This window comes from Cicer arietinum, chromosome 2, assembly GCF_000331145.2.
Source record: "Cicer arietinum cultivar CDC Frontier isolate Library 1 chromosome 2, Cicar.CDCFrontier_v2.0, whole genome shotgun sequence".
In the NCBI taxonomy this organism is placed as follows: Eukaryota; Viridiplantae; Streptophyta; class Magnoliopsida; order Fabales; family Fabaceae; genus Cicer; species Cicer arietinum.
The window spans coordinates 19222007-19238075 of record NC_021161.2 but is presented as its reverse complement, the minus strand read 5'-3'; the positions used below and the strand labels follow the sequence as shown (position 1 = coordinate 19238075).

Here is a 16069-nt window from a genome sequence, read left to right as displayed (position 1 = left end):
ACTTTTAAAATTTATGGTGGTGTGTTACTCCTGAACTAAATGAAAATCATTGTGTAAATATTTTTATGACGTATTTGGTAAAATTGTTTTGATAAATTCTTAAGTGATTTTATTGTTGTGGGTGAAAGCGGGTACAATTAACCTACAATTTAAATTTTCAACAAACTTTGAATTTTATGAAAATTTAAACAGTAGTTTTTATATCTTGTATGCGATTAGAACCTAAGGAGAGACTATTTTTCTGAGTTGGAATTAAATACTTTCAACGAATAATAATTTAGTCCCTTTATGGTAAAAATTGTTATTGACAAATATTTTTACGATTTTTTACAGTAAAAATTCATCTACGAGTAGAGTTACGTCGGATAGATATGTTTCATAGAGAAAGTAAAATTCAATGATATGACATAGAGTAGTAAAAATCTTACTAAGTAGTTAGTAAGATGTGGTGCGGTTGGTGCCCTCATTTAGTCATATATTCATTTTCTTTTGTGATTAATATTTGAACGAGTAAATATATATTTTGATCTTTGAAAGTGACAAGCGCTGTAAATATAATCCTTGAAAGAATGAAAAAATGAATCATCTTTCGCCACTCACTATTGTCCTGGACTTTAGTTTTTTCTCAAACATTTGTTAGTTTGATGTCTTGTCCAAATATTTTGACATTCCAAATAAATTTGTGACGCATTCTACGGCACACATTTGAAATCACCTTTATGAGGACCAAAGTAACAAACATAACTAACTATTTTATTGGCATTCTAAATTCCTAGTATTATATATTTGTCATATTTGTGCCTTTGTTCTCTTTTCCTTTTAGTAACTTTGTCAATGCGGTCTACACACAAAAATCGCTCGTCCATGATCAGTTGAAAAACCCTATCAACTCACTGCCATCAGTTTTCAAAGCATTCGAATGAGTTCATTGTCATGAAGAAGTGATTGCAACAAAATATACGTCATTTAGTCATATATTCATTTTCTTTTGTGATTAATATTTGAACGAGTAAATACATATTTTGATCTTTGAAAGTGACAGGCGCTGTAAATATAATCCTTGAAAGAATGAAAAAAAAAATCTTGAATCATCATCTGCCACTCACTATTGTCCCGGACTTTAGTTTTTTCTCAAATATTTGTTAGTTTGATGTCTTGTCCAAATATTTTGACATTCCAAATAAATTCGTGACGCATTCTACGACACACATTTGAAATCACCTTTGTGAGGACCAAAGTAACAAAAATAACTAACTATTTTATTGGCATTCTAAATTCCTAGTATTATATATTTGTCACATTTATCCCTTTGTTCTCTTTTCCTTTTAGTAACATTCTCAATGCGGTCCACATACCAAAATCGCTTGTCCATGATCAGTTGAAGAACCCTGTCAACTCATTGCCATTAGTTTTCAAAGCATTCGAATGAGTTCATTGTCATGAAGAAGTGATTGCAACAAAATATAGGCTTACTCCATGGAATGGTATGTTTGAACCCTTATTGTTAAGTTAAATTTGTTATGCGATGAATCAAGAGGGGTAAATTAAATTTTAGATATGTTTGAGTCATGTAATAAGTTGTTTTAAAATAAATGAGTTGAAACTGAAGATAAAAACTTTATTAAATTATCCGAGTAGTTAAAGTTATAAAAAATTGGTTTATGTCCATTTGATGTCTTTTGATCGAGATGATAGTTTAGAAATGAGATAAGTTTGGAAATGAAGTTATCAATTTTAAATTCATAAAGTTGTTAATTGAAATATTGAGCTTTCTTTAAGTATGTAACTTTGAAAAAAAAATTGTATAACCACTATGTTTATGCAATTAACTCTTTAAGTCTTGAAAATGAATCGATACCGTTGACACCGATTTAATGGTGAGAATAACTCTAAAATATTTCTATTTGGTTATGTTTAAAAATTTATAAAAAAAACAAAAAACACAAAATGATCAAGTCTATTTTGTTAAGAAAGTTTGAACACAAAGAAAGTGTGTGTTTGAAAATGAGTTTTTATAGTTTGGTTATCTCAAAAAATGGTTTGAAAATGGTTTTTGTACTCTTCAATTATTTGAGAAATGGTTTTTGAGAAAATGGTTTTTGTACTCTTCAATTATTATGAAGTACATCACTTCTAAAATATTAATTTTACTTTACATTTATGATAATAAAAAACATCAATAGTTAAAAAGAATAATTTAATAAAATAAATATTTTACTCTTTTAATTATAGTCATTTGTTAATATAGGCAAAATAAACAAAAGTAACATTTATTATGTTATTCTGTATTTATTTATTTATTTTAATTGTTAGTCTTGTATGTTTTTTTGAAAAGTTTAGCCTAATCTATTAAACAATTTATTTTGTGTTAAAATTTTTAAATATAATATTTTATCTATTTCTAAAAATGATAATATATCAATAAAAAATGTAAATTTTGTTGAGTCCTACGACCATAACACTTTTGTAATAGACTTGACGTATATATGAATAACAATTATAAGTGCTAACTTTTTCTCACTTTCAAGTGTAAGGTGTCAGTCATCTTCTGGAATTGATTAGTATCCTCAACTAATAAACTAAATATATAAATTTTAAATTGACAAAATAAATTGGTAATTGTGTCATGATTTTCATGAAGGTTTAAATTTTATTATTTTTCATATAAATTTTCTAGTTTTGAATTTATGAAAGAAGGTATTTTCTTTTTTATAAAATATTTGATTCATTTATAAAAAAGTTATTTAAGTATATTTTTTTAATATTTAATTTAATTAATATATTTTATTATATATTTATAACATTGATAATATATAAATTTCAAACAAAAATTATTTGATATAAATAATATTTTTTTCATTTTTATTTATTAAACCTTTTTAATATGCATCAAATAATCAATTCAATTATGTTGGAAAAGAGTTACTTCTTTGTATTCAAGAAAGAAAAAAATCCAAAATTCGGGCATAGTCTCGAGATCGTACCCCACAAGGAGCGTGATAAACACCGACAATCCCATTCACAGTTCACACAAATAATTTCAAACAAGTCTTTAACTTTTGTATCGAGCGTATCGCCACGCTCGGACTTCTCGCGTGTGTCCAAGATTCCCCTTCTTTATCACAATAACTTTATTGAAACAAGGATGTCACTTTCCTCCTTCTCCTATTACTTTTTCACACTACAAATTGAAAAAAAAGTAGTAATCACTTTCTTTTTGTTCACTTTTTTCCGCTTCATCTCCTCACTGTCCTCTGTGTACTCTCTATATACTCAGTAGCTTCACAAACCCATTTCGCAGTGAAAGAAGTTCTTAAAGAAAAGATGGCAGAGGGAAGAGGTTCCACTCTTGTCCACCTTTTAGTGGTTGCTTTGTGCTTAGTCGCATTTGGGTTCGCCATTGCCGCCGAGAGAAGAAGAAGTGTTGTAAGCTACTGTTCTATCTTTCTCTCTCTTCCTTTATTTTACTTTGTAATTGTTCTTTTTTTATTTGTCTTTCGACTTAGATAACATTATTTCTATTTTTTGTGCGAAAAAATTGTATCATAACTTGACAATTTGAAAGCGATCTAAGTTAGATTGTGTGTCTATTATAGTTTGGGTTTGCCTACCATGTAAGAAGAAAAGTGCTAGGTTTATTATGTTTTGTGAACTTTTGTTCTTGATATTGTACTAGTTAATTTGATTGTGTTTATTGAAATTGTTAATGGTGGTTATGAGAGGGCACTGTGTATTAAACCCAGAATATCATCAACATTAAGATAGTAGCATTTTACTGTCTACTCCCTCCATTTTATATCTTTGGTTGTTTAAGGTTTTTGCATATAAATTAAGAAACCATATAATTAATATGTATTTTTACCAAAATACACTTAACTTTATCAATAATTGTTTTATAATTTCTCATTTTCTCTATCTTCCTCCAATCATCTCTATGATGTGATTTTGTCATGTTGAAAATCAACTTCTTTATGCTTTTCCATGTTCTCCCTTTCTCATTGAAAGGAACCACAGGTTCATTATGTGACTCCCAAGTGTTGTTGTTCAATCTCTCCCAAGGAAAACATAGTAAAATCCTTCTACATAATCGAGAATTATCGAGATTCCTTCATGTTACACTGCTTCATTATATTATTTATTTACTTCTGCTGATGTTTCTCTCTTTGAAATTTCTCCATTTTTTAAGTGAAGTACTAAAAAGTCTCTCCATCAGTTGTTTTACTTATTCCTTATCTCAGTCCTCCATCCTCCCTCTTCAAGACGATAGTGCTCACCCTTTCAATACCTACCATTGTTGTCATTGTGAAACATCTGCATCCCGACAAGATCATGATCCCAATATCCCAATGACTGTTCCTGCTTCTCAATCTTCTCCGGTACAACCTTCATCTAACAGAGTTTGTTATAGTAATTCTTGAAAGCTTGCATCTCTAAGAATCAGTCAGGGCTGCCTACAGTTGTGCTGCAAATGATGTTTTCTTCGCAATTGAAGCACTGCTATCATCACTTATGTCTGTTTCCACGAGTTTTCTTAAATTGGGAAAGCTTCATTTGTAAGATTGTAAGCTTGAGGCCGTGTTTGAGAATTGTATTGCAAGTAATATAATCATGTTGTCATGTCAATTGAATTGAATGGAATCCCACTTTTTTGAAGTTCAGCAAATTTAATCCTTATAATTTTTTTCTTTGAGAGAACCTTCATTTCTTATTTTTTTGGGTACCTGTTAGGACTTAGATTAGAAGAATTAGTTAATAATACTTAGTTTGTTATAATGTTGTTAGGCCTTTTGTGTATAAATAAGGAGCTATGTAGTTAGTGTGGATATCTTTTGAATATTATAAAGTTTGTTGAGTAGAGTAGTGACTCTACTGTGAAGGGGAAACCCTTGGAGTGATTCTGACCTAACTCATGTCTTCGTCAAACCTGTCATTTCAAGAATTACGTAGTAAAGATTCAAGCTGCAGGAGAATTGATTGGTAAGGAATCGTGTATGGAGCAAGGAAGATTGAAGCAAGTGGGTAGGGATAAACCACCGCCGCCGCCAAAGCCATTGAACTCCAGCACACCAGCGAGGGCTCTTCCTGAGCCTGAAACCAAAAGACAATGAAACGGTCCCTTATAATGGTCCAGAAACCAAGAAGCACGAAGAGCAAATCGTTTCGGATCAAGATTCAATTGGAAAAGGCCATGTGAACTAGAAATTAGTTGCAGAGGAAGGTGGAAAACTAGAAAACAAAGGCAATAATGGCCTAACAACTGCTGATTTTGAAGCCAAGGCAGCAAAAGAAGCATATAGGCTGTTGACTGTGAGTTGGTCACAGGAGGAACAACAACGATAGTTCATATTAGTAAATGCACACTCATTCCCCCACCTCATAATTCAGTTTCGTGGGTAAAGGGATTATTAATAGTGAATACATTCTTGCTTTTTCTTAGTTTGATTTATCTCCTCCTCCACCGCTGTCAGACGATAGTTTTCATATATTTGTTTAATTGGTCGCTGTGGCCACCGAGCACATGGGTACCGACGACACGACAGCATCACTATTCGCATGAGAACTGGCTCAGGCGATGATGATAGAGGATAGGGCACAATGGGCATTTTGCATAATTGGTCCGCTATTGCCCTATTGGATCTAGCCCACATTGATGTTAGTATTTGGGCCCAAGCCCAAGAAGTGGTGGGTTTTATATAGGAGCCAATTCTTGAGTTAATGAGTCCAATCTATTATAGTATTGTTCAATTTTTGTTTGATGCGGTCTGCTGTCAGCTATTGTGCATCTCTTCAAAAATGATGATAGGTCTTCATCTTTTCAAAAGTGCGATCTTGGGGAAATCATTTATGTTTGCAAAAACTACTCAACCCGAAAGCTTTTTAGTAGATTGCAACCTTGAGGACAAAGTTGTTTCTGAGGTGGTGTATTTTTAGTTTATAGTTTACGGATTATTGGAGTAGTTAAGAGTTTGCTAGTAGACGTTAGCAAGTTGATGAGTTAGTTAGGTGATTGTTAAGAGTTGTTATTTTGGTTATTCTTAGAAAGTCTCTAAATAGTCGTCAATTGGTAGGGGGAAGGATAGCTTTGAATAATTAAGTTGTAAACTAGAGAGTGCTCTAGTGAGAAAGGAGAGGGCTTTGAGGTAGCCTTTAGTGCAAGGTTATCATTTTCACTGTAAACCTTTAGTATCTTGTCCTTCAACTTCACTACATGAATAATAAATCATCTTTTGTTAACCATACTTAGTCGTTTGAATCTGTTTTTTACACCATTATTCAAAAAATTCTTTTTTGCATAAAAAAGGTTCCTAACAGGTACTATATACCTTTATTGTGTGAAGAACTATTTAAGTAGTAGAAATAAGTGTTGACTAGATGGAGGATATCTCAATAGTTAGAGGTAGAGATAAGAAAAATCGTATATCAAACCACTTGGAGAGTTTTAGAGGTATATGGTCTATATTTGGTCGTAATGTAAGATAGAGCTCCATCCTAGTTCTTTAAAGTTCCATCCATGGTGGGATTTAGGGAGAGTTGGATTCATTGTGGGTTGAATGCATGCAGTATTTCTTATCATACATTTGCAAGGTGTTAATTTTACCAATCGAACCTATGACCTCTTAGTCCCACAACACCAATTCCAAACCATAGTCACCTGGTTGGCAATTCTCTTTGGTACGTGGTACGCGGTACGTAATCTTCAAAGTATTTGGTACGTGCGGGTATACATAGTTGATACGCTGTTTCGGTTCGTGGTACGTTTTAATATACAAATCGGTACGTTAAAATAAAAAAATATTAAGATATATTGATACCACCAGTTCTATTCGTAGCATTTTATATGTGATAGGACCCAGAGACGATAGACAAAATATATTGATATTTGAAGTATAAATTTTTTCTCAGAATGAACTCTCAATTCCCTATAATACTGAAACAGAATCTGTAAGAGACTAAGAAACAAAAATGGAATGGAGCCATGCTCCTTATAAAATGATAATGGAAATGAGAAGATAACAGAAAGAGATAATCCCTCAGAGTGAGTAGGAACCTGCTTCTTATAGAATGTTATGGTGCATGTTCCACTCCGTGCTGATTAGACTATGATGTGCTATAATAGTTGTTGTGATTATTATTCTTAATTTGCATTAACATGGCCTCCTTTCGTTGCTTTTGCTTATCAGGGAACCATTGTCACAACTGCAGTAAAAAATGAGACATATTGTGTCTACAATTCAGATGTTGCAACAGGTTATGGAGTGGGCGCTTTCCTGTTTCTTCTTTCAAGTGAATCACTACTTATGAGTGTCACAAAGTGCATGTGCTTTGGGAGGCCTTTAACACCTGGTGGAAATCGAGCCTGGTCCATTATATATTTTCTCTCTTCTTGGTAAGAATTCCGAATTCTTGAGCAACGATTTCTATTACAAGTTTGTTTTTAAAAGAAACATTGGGAAATACAGAAATTATTATTAATTAAAACGGCACTTATAGCCATTTTAGAGTGACTGGACGGACACCCCTCATGGAAAATTATGTATTAAAAGTAACATGTTCTCGTTTTTTGCTAATAAGTTTGAAATTTCATTTTTTGCATCATCTTGGCTGGTTTAATTGATTGGTTTATAATTATTATACATAATCCTCAGCCATTTTAGCTATAGATTTGGTTGCAAATAACAAACTTGGAATCATTATTTTATTCCACAATGTCCATTTTTTTATTTTATTAATGGGAAACTTCCTAGTCTTACTAAAACGTCAAAATCATTGTCGGTGATCTATGAAATCATTCATTCTCTTTGACTGGAAAATCATTTTAGTTTCAGCTGCTAATTTTTTTGTTTCCCAGGGCCACTTTTCTGGTAGCAGAATCATGCTTAATAGCTGGTGCAACAAAGAATGCCTATCACACCAAATACCGGGGAATGATTTATGCCCAGAACTTCTCCTGTGAAAGTTTGAGGAAAGGTATCTTCATTACCGGAGCAGTTTTCATCGTTGCGACCATGATTCTTAATGTATACTTCTACATGTACTTCACAAAGGCAACCACTACTCCACTTTCTCAGAAGGCCAACCGGGTTAGTTCCACCGTTGGAATGACTGGATATGCATGATGGATCATGGATGAATCATGAAAGGGGCAAACAAATTTTGAGTGTTCGTTTCAATGACTGTCTCTTTGATTTTCTCTACTTTTTAAAACAGTGGTTTTGACTTTGTTTTTGCTTGGTTAACCGGTGTCTATAATGTCCTGGTGGATGATACTGCTTAAAGGAAGTTTTTATACTACTAATATCAAAGTTTAGGTGAAGAGGATATATTAAGCTAAATTTGTGGAAGCATGTGTCGCATGTAATCAGGTTTCAGAGAAACATGACATTGAAAGTGTAAAATACTTTTAGGGTCTTCTTTTATATTGTTATCAAATCCGACAAAAGTGGTCGTGAAGTTTCGTGGATAAAAATTAACGAGGCATTCTGCGCCACCGGGAAGAACGTCAAAAAAATGACTTACATTTTCATTTATGCAAATTAAAATTATAAGAAAGATAGTACTTCACAAAGGCAACCACTACTCCACTTTCTCAGAAGGCCAACCGGGTTAGTTCCACCGTTGGAATGACTGGATATGCATGATGGATCATGGATGAATCATGAAAGGGGCAAACAAATTTTGAGTGTTCGTTTCAATGACTGTCTCTTTGATTTTCTCTACTTTTTAAAACAGTGGTTTTGACTTTGTTTTTGCTTGGTTAACCGGTGTCTATAATGTCCTGGTGGATGATACTGCTTAAAGGAAGTTTTTATACTACTAATATCAAAGTTTAGGTGAAGAGGATATATTAAGCTAAATTTGTGGAAGCATGTGTCGCATGTAATCAGGTTTCAGAGAAACATGACATTGAAAGTGTAAAATACTTTTAGGGTCTTCTTTTATATTGTTATCAAATCCGACAAAAGTGGTCGTGAAGTTTCGTGGATAAAAATTAACGAGGCATTCTGCGCCACCGGGAAGAACGTCAAAAAAATGACTTACATTGTCATTCATGCAAATTAAAATTATAGGAAAGATATTGTTTATACTCCCTTACTATTTTTTACGCTAAAAAATAAATTTTGGATTTAAAAAAATTAAATGCACAAATTCCAATACTATGCCAATTTAGAGTATTTAGAAAGTTTCAAAATTTCCAATAACGATACCATTACTTATTGGTTCTCAATTTACCAATAACTAGCTAGTAAATTATGCTGGCCAGGGTAACCGATTGTGGGCCGGCCCCAGTCACGAGCCTTATATTTGGTTAGAAAATTTCACCCTATACCCCTCCTTTATTTATATACTCCCAAATTTTAAATGAAAAGATTAAAATACTCATATATATTAAAAGTCACTATTTTTTTTCATTTTCTCACTTTAAGCTTTCCGAAAAACACAAGTGAGTGTCAAAAAAATTATTTTTACTGGAAAACTTTATTCAAGTTTTTCGGTACAAAACATCATTCCGACAAACTTGAAAAACGTTTTCGAGTATATAACACATTTTCAGAAAACTTTTATTGAAGTTTTCTAGAACTACCGGAACTTATTTCATGTTTTTCAGAACTACCGGGAAACTTATTTAAAGTTCTCCGGAAAACATCATCCACAAGTTATTCGGTAGTTTGATTTTTTTTTTGAAATATTTTTTTAAAATAATTTGTTTGTTTAATTTTTTTTATTATATTAGTATTTATTTAATTTGTTTGATTTTAACTATTTTTTTTTTCAGTGGATAGGGCTAGATGTAAAGACGGCAAAATTGCTGGAAGAATACGTGACTTATAATGTTCATCTTCTATGGATACTGCTCCCGAAAGGATTCGTCCGACAACATCTTGTAGAAGACGACGATTTATTATGGAATATGATGACTTGGAGGAGCAGGCGGTACATGAAACGGTGTGTACCGAAAAACTTGTCTATGAAGTTTTTCAGAAACACCTTCTATACCAGAAAAGTTGAAGAAAGTTTTTCGGTACACATGTTTTGTTATTTTTTATCGGAAAAACTTTTTTAAAACTTCCTGGTAACATCCTTCTGTACCAGAATTTTTTTTTAGATTTGGTACTCCCCATTTAAAGTTATACTCTTTCATTTAAAAAATTTATGCTTAAACTTACTAAAATATTCTTAACCCTACATTAAAAGCAAAAAATACTTGATGATACCCACAATCTAAAATTTCTAGAACAAGTAAATTTTTTTCTCAGAAAATCTCTTACCGGAAATTTTAGGAACGAAATTTGTGGTAGTTATATTTCAATACCAGAAATTTTATTTTTAAAATTTTAGTGTGTTTCAACCGGAAATTTGAAATTTCTAGTAGTTATTTTTCATTATTGGAAATTTCAAACTTCCGGTTGAAACTCCCGGAAATTTCAAAAATGAAATTTCTGATATTGAAAAATAACTATCAGAAATTTTAAATTTCCAGTGGTAATATCGGAAATTGCATTCGTTCCTAAAATTTATGGTCCAGTTTTTGTTTTTTATTTAAAAAAAAATTACATTTTTTTCATTCAATTTTTTTTCAGTGAGGACCAGATGAGCGAAAACACCGTTGAACATTCTCGAGTTCGACCTTCTACACATCTAATAGCCCATTTCATTCCATTCTTACTTAAAAAAAAAAAAAATAGGTACTGGAAATTTCAATTTTTGAAACTTCCGTTAGAGTAAAGTTAACTAACGGAAATTTTGTTCCTTGAAATTTCTGGTAAATAATTAAACCACCAAAAATTGTAAAGATGAAATTTCCAGCAATTACTAGTTATAAAGTGTGTCCTCGATATTTTGGTAAAAAAAATTACTTACCAGATATTTGAGGACAAAACATTACTTACCGGAAATTTTGATGAGCGGGTAATTTTTTTATCATTAATCGAATGAAAATTAAGTGGCCAAATTTGAATTTTTAACATTTTGGTGGGTATAAGTCCAATTGAGGGGTACGAAATCTAACTTTCGTCCACTAATTATTAGTTTCAATTCACATACTTGAAGGAGCAAAAATTTTCATAGTTAAAAAGGTCCAAAAATAAATTTCTTCAACTTAAAAAGCCTTAAAATTCTAACATACTGCTTAATGAGAAAACATTGAACTCATAAGATCCCTCATTTAAAACTCACAAAATATTGAGCTCATTAGTTCCCTCGTTTAAACTTACAAAAATAATAAAATAAAAATTTTAAAAAATTATTTTAATAAAAGGTCTAATATTAAGGGCTAAGTAAGAGTTTTTTAAAATGACTTTGAATTTTGAGTTTTAATTGACGTAAACACTCTCACAGTCTAGAGTTTTATCACCTCAAATGCAAGTAATTAACTTAATCCTTAACATAACAATATGTAAAATAGAAGATAATATTAGCTTGAAGTCATTCATCAGAGGAAGTCGTGAATTAGAGGCAATTTAATTAGAGGAAGGGTTGGATCAGAGGCAACCCAATCAGGAGATGAATTGGACGAAAGGAAGTCTGGTCAGAGGAAAGCTTAGACAAGAGGCATCCTGGTCAGAAGATGACTTGGACCAGAGGAAACCTAGTCATAGGTAGACTTGAACCAGAGACAGCTCGGTCTGAAGAAGACTTGGACCAGAGGCAGCTCGATCATAGGAAAACTTGGACAAGAGGCACCCCATTTAGAAGAAGACTTGGACCATAGGTAGCCAGAACAATGAAAAATCAACGGCAACCATAATAAAAAGAATTAGAGGAAAAATAGAGAATTAGATGGAGAATAACATTTAGAGAGGGTTTAGGAAACACATTAATTAGTATATTTCATTTAACCTACTTTCCCTCAATTCTTAACACAGTACAATTAGCCACACAATAAATGTAGAATGGATGATTTTCAAAGAAATAAATGCAGATTTTCAAACATTTCCTACATGCTAAACCTCACAGTTTTTCTCCACTCTCAGTGATTAGAATCCCATCATTTCAAACCCAAAAAATAATTTCTAGCAGTCATTGAAATTAAAATTGTGACCAGAAAAACCACATGCAAAAGTGAAATTTGTTATAGGAAAAGAACTCAATGTTTGCCAAGAAGAAATCTTTTTAATTCGAGCTGGATTGTGGAAGTTGTCTTCCTTCTCAGCTCTTATGGTTTTTATGCACTCGTTCGAATTTGGAGATTCCCCAAGTTTGCTCCCTAACTTCCTTTGGTGTTGTTTTGGAGGAGTAATGGATTTTAAGAGGAGGAAATGGACATGCAAGGGGTCGGAATGGAGGTAGAGGACTTTAGAGGACTGTTGCCTTTGAAGGAATTTATGAGAAAAGGGAAAAGTGGGAAAATAATGATGATAGATGAACAATAACCGAGGAATTCAGGCTACCTATTTTATCGTTCTTGATATATTCAAGTCCTTCAATCTTCTGCTTCAAAAACCAGAGAACCATCCATTTTGTAAATCAAAATTTAACAGGATATACAAAACCGGAAAGATTGAATCATTGCAAGATGAAATTTGTCTTCATAAAAAACGGTATATGTCCCAAATGCAGAAAGCAGTGGATATACTCTGGTCTATAGATTTTGTAAGTGATGGATGCCTCAATGACCCTAGAGGGAAAATGCATTATGATCTCCTTATTCATAATGTAAGGAATACAAGTTTGGTTTGATAAGTGAAATGAAATCTAAATGTCTTGATGGCCCAAAAATATGATGGATGATACCTTAAAAATGAAAGCTAGTTGTTGTGTTATATACAATTATGTTTTTATTCAAAATGTAAAATATGGATGGATACTTTGATATCTTTTGTCTTGACGACCCTAGTCTTTTGGCAACAATCAACTTTTTCTTAGTGTTGTGTTTGGATTGTCTATATGCTAGCTCTTACCACTTATGACAGAGTTATATTTTTGGTGTTATGTATCTACTTGATTAAAGCATGAGAGTTAAACTGTCAGTATCTACTTGTAAATGTGTTCAATACTTAATGCTAACTTTTCTAATCGAGGTTGGATATGAGGGATTAGCCTATCTGTTATTGTTGGATTGTGTTGCATGGTATTTGAACAATATCAAATATTCTCAGTGGAATCATAAAATGAGTTGTTTTTGTTGGGTTTTATGAGCTCAGACGTGGTCGCATTAGTTTCACATAATAGCATATTCTTATATATAGAGGAGCTTTATTCAACAGAGCACGCTAAGGATAGAAACTATAAGGAACAATAACAGGTGCAGGGGTTTTTTCTCGAAAGAATCATACCAATGAAGGTTGATTTGTTTACCATGCATGCTTTTTAGGCCAAGAGTAAATGTGTGAAAAAGTTTTTTTAATATTAGTTATAACTGCAAGTGCGATTCTGAATGGAGTAAAAGCAAGCAATCAAGTCATTATATATTTTTCATTCTGGTCTTATATAGTAATTTTAGTGTGTAAATATTGCTCTATTATCTTATTTTAGAAGTCAAGATATCCAAGACTCAGTTATGATAAAATGCAAGATGATTTTGTCATGAACTCTTTGAAAAAAATAGTAAGTATAATCTCTATCTTAAATTTGAGAGGAATTCTCATAATTTTCAGATAAGTATGCACCTCTATCTTATATTTGTCCGATGCCTTCTCTCAAATTGAAGATCAATAGCTAAGGTAAATTTTCAGTTGTACAAGTTGATTTGGGCTAATGCAACCTTTGTGTGTACTAAGTTGTAATGATCGTAATGTTGCAGCACACTGCAATTCCAATATAAACACACCTAACCAGCTTTGTTTCTCCACTGATTTTCCTTATGCCAATGTATAATTATACCATAGTGCAGCTATATCATTTGTGCCAAATTGTTAGTCAAAGAAGGAAGATAAGAACTAGAAGAAACTTCACCATACTATGTTGTAGTAGGAGATGGTAGAAAAATTCCATGTGAGGGAACGTGTCCCCAATTGAAATTACTCATGCAAGAAATGGAGATAAAAAAGATTTCTTCATTTTTGAATTAGGGGGTGTGTATGTGGTGTTGGGGATGGAATGGTCGTGTAGTCTTGGTGAAATTCGAACAAATTTCAGAGTTAACCATAAAAATTCCACTTGAAGGAGAACCAAAATTAGCACGAGCTGACGAGCAGCAGCTTCATTCAAATCCAATGTGAAGGCGATCAGGGATGAAGGGCAGGGTATCTGAGGCCTAACATATGTCAACAATGAGATTGAAAGGTTAGTCGATGATATACTTGGTTCTAACATCGTTAGACCTAGTGTGAGTCATCTTTAGTCCCATCATTTTGCTATCCCATCACCTATTTTGGTCTTTTTGCATACTAAGATTTGTCATGTCATTCAATCATGAGTGGCGTTGAGGTGGAGTTTTTAAAATTTTAAGTGATAAATTAAATATAGTATTTTATTGAATATTAGAACTTTAGGTTGTAAATTTGCAATACAAATACGTAATTTTTTTGCAAACATAACTGCAAAATGATGATGAATTGGATCAAAAAGTTGGATATATTTAGGAGAGATAGAGTTATGGGTATAAAATATTGATGATTTGGTTATGTTTAGAGAGGAAACAAATCTAAATAAAAAAAAATAGTTAATTTGGTTGAGTTTTTACAATATTTCTCACAAAATAAAACTCAAATTGTTGAATAATATGTTGATTTGGTTATGTTCAATCATGTTGATATTAATAAAAATTAAGATTGTTATTTTAAAAATATAATAGTTACTTTTTCAAACAATAGATTTTTTACTGTTAAAAAAATTACGTAAATACTTTTTAAACTACAATATGAAAAATAATATATAAATAATTAAAAAATCTTTAAATACAACACATGATAATACTACTAATATAGTCTAATAATTTTATTCAGATATCGGTGGTCAATTTTAAATAAAGTGAAATCATACTCAAATCAACATAGATTGAATTTATTTAGTTCGATTCAAATTGAACTCGAACCTATAAAAAAAAGATCAATTTAATTGATTTGAGTTTTTTGTTTGTTTTTGACTTTATCAGATCATTAGTTTGATTTTTATATCTCTAGACGAAACTCAAAAATCTTACAATTATAATATAAATTAAAAGATGTAGTGTATTTTTTAATTATTATTTTTTGTAATTATTTTATAGGTTATTTTTATTAAAAGTAAAGTAATTAAAATATAAATTAAAAGATGTAGTGTATTTTTTAATTATTATTTTTTGTAATTATTTTATAGGTTATTTTTATTAAAAGTAAAGTGGTACTTGATGGCTTGTAAGGTTGATTTTGGTTTTGGAAGGGGGTTATAAGGATTAGTGTAACACCCGATTTTTAACAGCGCGAGTGTATTTTTTTTTTTAAAACAAATTCATAAAACAAAGAATTTCAATTGTAAAATCCCGTTTTTTTTTTTTTTGTAAAACAAACATAAATCGAATTTCATAAATAAATGAAGAAATACCTTTGTGTCGCGTCCGCTTTGTCCGCGAAAAAAATAAAATAAAAAGAGTCGCCACCAATTTTATTTTTATTAAAGGATAAATTGGATAAAACCTAAAATAATATTTTTGAATCAAAAATTTGGATTCGGGAGTCGATTACGAGTAGGGAAGTATTATCGCCCTACAACGTCCGTTAAAACGGTTACCCTATAATTAATTATATACAAACTATTTATTTATTTATTTAGTTTTACCCCAAAAAGAATAATAAAAAAATTAAATTATTTACATTAATGAAAGAAAAAAAATAAAAATAAAAATAATAATAATAATAATATTTATTCATGGATTATATCTTCTATATTTGTTTTAAAGTAAAGAAAAAAAATTAATTCTTCTTTTAAAAAAATAACGTAATGTGGCGGTATGTGAACGAGACAGATGGACACGACGGTGAAATAATCTGTTAAATTATTTGCTCGTATGTTGTCGGATATGTCGCGACACAAATGCTACCCACGATTGAGAGTGAGTAATATGGTGCGGCGAGCGAGGATGAATTTCATCCGGCGGCCGCGACCATTAATTCTAATCCTAAGGGTGAAAACATTTATCTGTTGTTATGAT

At 31.6% G+C, this 16069-nt stretch overlaps 1 protein-coding gene across 1 annotated transcript; it reads left to right on the top strand.

Moving 5' to 3' along the window:
- Nucleotides 1–3194: 3194 nt before the first annotated feature.
- On the top strand, nucleotides 3195–8417 carry LOC101508959 (uncharacterized). The gene is made up of 3 exons (XM_004514641.4): nucleotides 3195–3426; nucleotides 7182–7387; nucleotides 7850–8417. The coding sequence occupies exons 1-3, from the start codon at nucleotides 3325–3327 to the stop codon at nucleotides 8115–8117; spliced, it is 576 nt and encodes a 191-aa protein (XP_004514698.1). The 5' UTR covers nucleotides 3195–3324; the 3' UTR covers nucleotides 8118–8417.
- The last annotated feature ends 7652 nt before the right edge of the window (nucleotides 8418–16069 follow it).

Bases quoted from the DNA above. Each gene is read 5' to 3' on its own strand.
- LOC101508959 (XM_004514641.4), top strand. From the start codon at position 3,325: ATGGCAGAGGGAAGAGGTTCCACTCTTGTCCACCTTTTAGTGGTTGCT. The intron at 3,427-7,181 runs GTAAGCTACTGT...TTTGCTTATCAG, and splicing joins CCGAGAGAAGAAGAAGTGTT to GGAACCATTGTCACAACTGC. The intron at 7,388-7,849 runs GTAAGAATTCCG...TTTGTTTCCCAG, and splicing joins ATATATTTTCTCTCTTCTTG to GGCCACTTTTCTGGTAGCAG.